The sequence below is a fragment of the Hordeum vulgare genome, chromosome 3H (assembly GCF_904849725.1).
Source record: "Hordeum vulgare subsp. vulgare chromosome 3H, MorexV3_pseudomolecules_assembly, whole genome shotgun sequence".
Taxonomy (NCBI): Eukaryota; Viridiplantae; Streptophyta; class Magnoliopsida; order Poales; family Poaceae; genus Hordeum; species Hordeum vulgare.
Genome location: NC_058520.1, coordinates 500,832,815 through 500,839,605, shown reverse-complemented (window position 1 = coordinate 500,839,605; position 6,791 = coordinate 500,832,815). Strand labels below are relative to the sequence as shown.

Below are 6,791 nucleotides of genomic sequence, written 5' to 3'. Positions count from 1 at the left end.
CGCTGCCCTCCATCATCCCAGCTTAACTAAACTAAACTAAACTAACCTCTTGTCAAGTTACCCATGCAATGCATGCTTCTACCACTACAGTATTACGCTAATGAGCCAAGCAAGGGGTGGGTGGGTGGGTGGATGGAAGCGTCGTCCCGCTGCCAATTGCAGATCCCGAGGGCGAGGACACCACGGTTTCCACGTTAACAAATCAACCCCTCCGCCGCTGCTTTCCAACCCAACTGGGGATGGATGGATGGATGGATGGATTATTATAGCTTCATGTTAACCAGTACGTAAATCGGGCCGATGAGCGGGGCCCAACGTCGGGCCGGGAGTGAGAGCTAGCTGCTTAAAGGCCGTCCTCCACTCCCACTCCTACTCCGGTCTCCAGCTGGAATTTTCCTTCTCTTTTTTCTACAGAGAGGTGGTGGCGCTCGCGGCGGTGCGGTAATCTAATCTAATCTAATCTAATCATAGGGGTGTGTATGTATAAAGGCCCGGCTTGTCCCGAGCTGAGGGGAGTTGGATTGGATCCCGCGCCCCACCCCCGCCGCGACGTGGTGAGCTGAGCTGTTTCTTCCTCCTCCTTCCTCTCCTCGGTCGGTCAGTCCTCACTCCTCACTCCTCCTGTCCTCTTCCTGCTGCCGCGCCTCACTCACTCTACGCCTCTACGCTCTGCCCGCCTGCGTCGGATCCTGCCGCTGCCTGCCAACTGCCATCCCCGTCCTTGCTCCTGCCATTTCCTTCTAGCCCCTGTCTCTGCCTGCGTCTTGGCGTCCACCTCGGCCGGCCTCAAGAGGGGTGTGTGTATGAGGAGGTGAGGGGGAGCCGGAGCCGGAGCTATTACAGACACCGAGGGGCGCGGCATCTGGGGTCTGGGGCCGGCAATGGCGCCGTGGTGGGGGCAGGAGGCGCGGGGAGGGGCGTCCGGCGGCATGACGGGGACGCCCGTCGTGGTCAAGATGCAGACCCCGGACTGGGCCATCTCCGAGGTGCCGCCGCTGCCGGGGTCGCCGGCCGCCGGGGGCAAGGACGGCCGCGGCAAGAACGCGCGCCAGATCACCTGGGTGCTGCTCCTCAAGGCGCACCGCGCGGCCGGGAAGCTCACCGGCGCCGCCACCGCCGCGCTCTCCGTGGCCGCGGCCGCGCGGAGGCGGGTGGCGGCTGGCCGGACCGACTCCGACTCCGACGCCGCCAACGCCAACGCGCCGCCGGGGGGGAGCCCCGCCAGGCTCCTCGGCGTCCTCCGCGCCTTCCTCCTCCTCTCCGTGCTCCTCCTCGCCGCCGACGTCGCCGCGCACGCCCAGGGCTGGCACCTCGCCGCGCTCCCCGACCTGGAGGCCGTCGAGGGCCTCTTCGCCGCCGGCTACGCGGCCTGGATGCGCGCCCGCGCCGCCTACCTCGGCCCGGCCCTGCAGTTCCTCACCAACGCCTGCGTCGTGCTCTTCATGATCCAGAGCGCCGACCGCCTCATCCTCTGCCTCGGCTGCTTCTGGATCAAGCTCAGGGGAATCAAGCCCGTCGCCAACGCCGCCGCCGCCGGCAAAGACGACGTCGAGGCCGGCGCCCAGGAGGAGGAGTTCCCCATGGTGCTCGTCCAGATTCCAATGTGCAACGAGAAGGAGGTGAGCTACAAAACCCAAAAGAAACGAATTTCCACTTCTCTGCCTGCTATTTTTTCTGTGCCTGAAGGTGAAATCAAGGTCGCGGCCTGGGATTGGGCGTCCAGCGCCCTGGCCGGCCGCCGCATTGGTGGTCGCGGGCATCGAAAGATTCGGATTTGAGCTGCAATCGCGGGACCAAACTCAACGGGTGGACACGAGCCATAGGGTAGATATAAGTTGAGATTGGGTTATCTATCTTGGTTGCGGTGCCAGTGACGCATAATATTGGCCCCTATCACTTTGGGACTGGAGTGTTGCTTGCAAGTTGGGACTGAAACGGTTTCTGTTGTTTCTTGACAAAAACTCCTGGTTGGCTAACGTGATGGCTACTACTACTATACACGATGATTGTTGGGTGCCGTCATCATCAAATGTTTGGTTGAAGATTCGATTCTGGAGTGGAGTATTTGGACCGAAGAGTTTCGTTTGTGGGGATGGGGTGCTCGACTGTTTCTAAAGCATAGTTATGCTTGTCTAGTTTTACACCTTCTTTTCCTACCCCAAGACACATTTTAGACGCCGCTGTGGTGCTATACGACACTATAGTTTTGTTTGTTTAGTGATGTTTTTTAATGTTTCGCGTTCGAGTAGAGGAATAGGGAGGGGGGGGGGGGGGGGCAAGGTAGGCTTCATTTTAAGCAATCCTGAAACAGGGAATATAGATTGATCTGTGCAACTGTGATGGATTTTGAATCAAATTTTAGCTCATTCCTTTGATTTGTGTGCGTGTTTGCAGGTGTATCAGCAATCCATTGGAGCTGTCTGCAACCTGGACTGGCCGAGATCGAATTTCTTGGTGCAGGTGCTTGACGATTCTGATGATGCTGCGACTTCAGCTCTCATCAGAGAGGAGGTTGAGAAATGGCAACGGGAGGGTGTCCGGATATTGTACCGACACCGGGTGATACGTGATGGCTACAAGGCTGGAAATCTCAAGTCTGCCATGAACTGCAGCTACGTGAAAGATTATGAATTTGTTGTTATCTTTGATGCCGATTTCCAACCACAAGAAGATTTTCTGAAGCGAACTGTGCCCCATTTCAAGGTATAGCTTCCTGCGGTTCATTCTTATCTAATAATGATGAGCCCATGAAAGTTCCGTCATCTGACTGCTGCGTGTGCGACTTGCAGGGCAAAGAGGATGTTGGACTAGTTCAAGCAAGGTGGTCTTTTGTAAACAAGGATGAGAACTTGTTAACCAGGCTGCAAAACATAAATCTGTGCTTCCACTTTGAGGTGGAACAGCAGGTTAATGGGGCATTCCTCAATTTTTTCGGGTTCAACGGAACCGCGGGAGTGTGGAGAATTAAGGCACTCGAGGACTCTGGAGGATGGATGGAGAGAACGACAGTTGAAGACATGGATATTGCTGTCCGAGCACATCTAAAGGGATGGAAGTTTCTGTATCTTAACGATGTTGAGGTACTCGAATGACGTCTCTTATGGTTTATGACTTTTCTGTATGGTATTCGAACCTTTACTGATCATTCAAACTGCGCTACACGAATTTCCTTTTCAGTGCCAGTGTGAATTGCCGGAGTCATATGAAGCATACAGAAAACAGCAACATCGATGGCATTCTGGTCCGATGCAGTTGTTTAGACTCTGCTTTGTGGACATTATCAAATCAAAGGTATGAACGTAGCGATATTCTGAAAGATGAGTTATTCTTTCGTGGAAAAAGACAAGCTGAACTGCATTATATAGAGCACACCCTTCAAAATTTTGTTCTATTGTAAGTGTACTTGGTTTAGGTTTGTCTTTTTCTTGCGGTTCACAAGGTTTTAGCTGCATTCAGTTGGTAATTAAGTACAGTTTGGTTAGTAGGAGAAGTCACATTGGCAGGATGAAAACATTTACAAGGCTGTTTATTTCCCAGGAATCACAAGTAGGATGTATGTTTGCATGTTTTCATGACTAAATTGTACAGTTATATAACTTTGTTCCTCTTGAAGTTTGGTCAGTTAAAATAATTTGGACTCACCTATTATTTAGTGGTTCTATTTTGATCATATAATGAGATTTTCATTTGACTCACTCGCTTTGATAAATTCCATTCTTACCAAGGGTCATCATTAATTCATTTTGCAAATTATAACGAAGTTTATTTTTGTGTTTTGTACAGCGCAAATTCATTTTGATCACCATTCTTACACTTGATGAGCACCCTTAATTTTCAAATTTTAGCCCCATATATTTATGTACAACTGAACGACACATTACCAACCTGTGTTGCAGATTGGATTCTGGAAGAAATTCAACCTGATATTCCTTTTCTTTCTCCTCCGAAAACTTATTCTGCCCTTCTATTCATTCACTCTCTTCTGCGTCATACTTCCAATGACAATGTTTGCTCCTGAAGCAGAGCTACCTGCTTGGGTGGTGTGCTACATTCCAGCAACCATGTCCTTGCTTAACATCCTCCCAGCCCCAAAGTCCTTCCCATTCATCGTTCCCTACCTTCTGTTTGAGAACACCATGTCAGTGACCAAGTTCAACGCCATGATCTCCGGCTTGTTCCAGCTCGGGAGCGCCTACGAGTGGGTCGTCACCAAGAAATCAGGCCGTTCTTCGGAGGGCGATCTCGTCGCCCTCGTCGAGAACGAGAAGCCATCCAAGCAGCAGAGAGTAGGGTCCGCGCCGAACCTCGACTCCCTAGCAGCAAAGGAGGAACTGTACCCGAAAGCGGATCCCAAACCCAAAAAGAAGAAACACAATAGGTTATACAGGAAAGAACTAGCACTCTCCTTCCTCCTCTTGACAGCAGCAGCTCGCAGCCTGCTGTCGGTTCAGGGCATACATTTCTACTTCCTTCTGTTCCAGGGGGTGTCGTTCCTGGTCGTCGGGCTCGACCTCATCGGCGAGCAGGTCGAGTGATGAGGATAGGATACAGCAAGCAGTATAATGGATTTTTCTCTTTCTCATTTGATAAAGCGCGTGGAATCATGCCGCCGACGCCCGGTTTGAAGCGCGAGAGGAGGCTCTGGCTGATTGATCATCAGAGAGGCTGAAATGAAAATGTTGGGGTTGTAGATATATGGCTTGGGACTCGGCCTGTGAGGTCCCAATTCTTTTGTAAGAAGAACAGATCGGTCTAGATTGGGGTTAATTCTCTTCTTCTTTGACAGTTTACCTTCAAATGGAGTGATACTGTTGTCATCGCATCATCATCTGTAATGTACTTTGGAATGCATAGTGAGTGATACTTGTTCTACTTGTACACCACACCAACCATGGATTGAGAGGAATGTTTCTGCTTCTGTGTACTTTGAAGAAGGATTACATTACAGTACTTGACGCGAAATGTGTATGATTTGGCTACCAGTGCTTTTGGCATGTGTTGCATTTGCATCGGTAGCGGACGGTGCCTGTTTGGTCTTGGTCACTGTCGCTGAGAGGACGATTAGGGCCTAAGTTCCCGGGGCTGTGTTGGCTAGCAGTCCATGTGGCCGCGAATAGGAAGTTTGCTGTGTGTGATTGTCCTATGCGATGGACTGCCGATGCTGTTGTGCTGTCGCCTTCGTTCGGCACTTGCATTTTAGTACTGCCGCGCTACTTTGGCGGAGCAGTTCGCCAACGAGAAATACTATACGTGTAGAGCACTTTGGTTACTGTCTGCCGGCAAAGTGAATGCAAGGTGGGTAACATGCAACGCACGCCGATCGCCTGTACGCCCAGACCCGTACACAGTCTGTCATATCTAGGAGTATCTATCTATGCCTGATATATGCTCTCTTACTAGGGTATCCATCATTGTGGATGCGGCTAAATTTTGTCTAAGCTCGGTCAGAAACTGTAGTTTGGGACCTGAAACGGCCTTGTCTGGTTAGCTAGTTTCCACGGCTTGCCCGGATCTAGCTAGGCGGCCATCATCATATAGCCCGCATAATCAAACAAAGGAGCGCACTTGTTCCGCATGATCAACGACAGACCGATGCAGGGGGCCTTCAATTTGTCACGTCAAGGGGTCCATTTGCTTCTTCTTTAGAAAAAAACACGCCACGGCGCATCGACCGGACGCATGTCTACGGGAGAGCGACGGTTTAACCGCTGACCGACCGGCCGTGGACGCATGCACGGCCGACATTTGTACTACTACTACTAGTAGAAGACGCACGGGATTATAATTTTTTTCTAATTTATCTATCTTTCTATCTCCCCTAATAATAAAGCGTGCAGCGTTTCCGACGTCCGTTGTCGGTCATTTTACAGAAAAGCCCTCGCAGTTTCAGTTAATTAATCCACAGTCCAACTCTAAGTCAGAACGAACCGTTTTCTGTCGTTTTACAGAAAAGTCCTCACAGTTTTAGATAATCAACTCGCGGTCCATCTTTTAGTCAGAGACGAACCTTTTTTTGCATTTTACAGAAAACTCCCTAATGTTTCAAGTAATCAACCCGCCGTTCCTATTTAAGTCAGCCGAAACGTTTTTTTGTTTTAACAAAAAAAACCTGACTTTTCAGTTAATCAATTCATATTTTATCTAAAATAAAATTATTCATATCTTTTAAACCGTAACTCCGATTTTAACATGTTATATATGAAATTTGATTGAAAAAATGTGTAGAATCTAAATAGGATGTTATTTTTAGCTATTGAGTACTTCTTAAATATTATTTTTGGTGCAAACTTAATCTGTAGTGCCCGACGACCATACGAATTGCAATAAATATTCATTAAATTAAAACCAAATTGAGAGAAAAGAAAACATCGTTAACCACACATGCACACCTTTGGAAAATCTCGTGGGGAGAAACAACATATTTCTCATCTTATTCCGAGTGATTGTACATTCAAATGCGTTTTTGTTGTGTGAGCACTGAGACCATCGTCGACAACACAAATGTGATGCCATGTGAAAATATATTACGTTCAAAGCGTGTGTTATTTTCTCTTCCGTTGCAACGCACGGATTTTTTTTGCTAATACCTACTAATAAAGCATCTATTGCTTCTGGCGTACGTCATTAAATTTGCCCCTAAAGTTCGCCAAAATTACCCATCAATGCCATCCGTAAGTGACAAAAACGATTCGTTTTTCAACTTAAATTCGGCTTAGGTTCAAAAAAAACTTCAATTCGGCTATTTGTTTCTCATTCTAAATGTTGACGTTCCCATATTCTACCAAAACAAC

At 48.9% G+C, this 6,791-nt stretch overlaps 1 protein-coding gene across 1 annotated transcript; it reads left to right on the top strand.

Moving 5' to 3' along the window:
- Positions 1–392: 392 nt before the first annotated feature.
- On the top strand, positions 393–4,918 carry LOC123444502 (probable xyloglucan glycosyltransferase 1). The gene is made up of 5 exons (XM_045121231.1): positions 393–1,619; positions 2,395–2,703; positions 2,790–3,080; positions 3,178–3,291; positions 3,897–4,918. The coding sequence occupies exons 1-5, from the start codon at positions 882–884 to the stop codon at positions 4,533–4,535; spliced, it is 2,091 nt and encodes a 696-aa protein (XP_044977166.1). The 5' UTR covers positions 393–881; the 3' UTR covers positions 4,536–4,918.
- Positions 4,919–6,791: the final 1,873 nt, after the last annotated feature.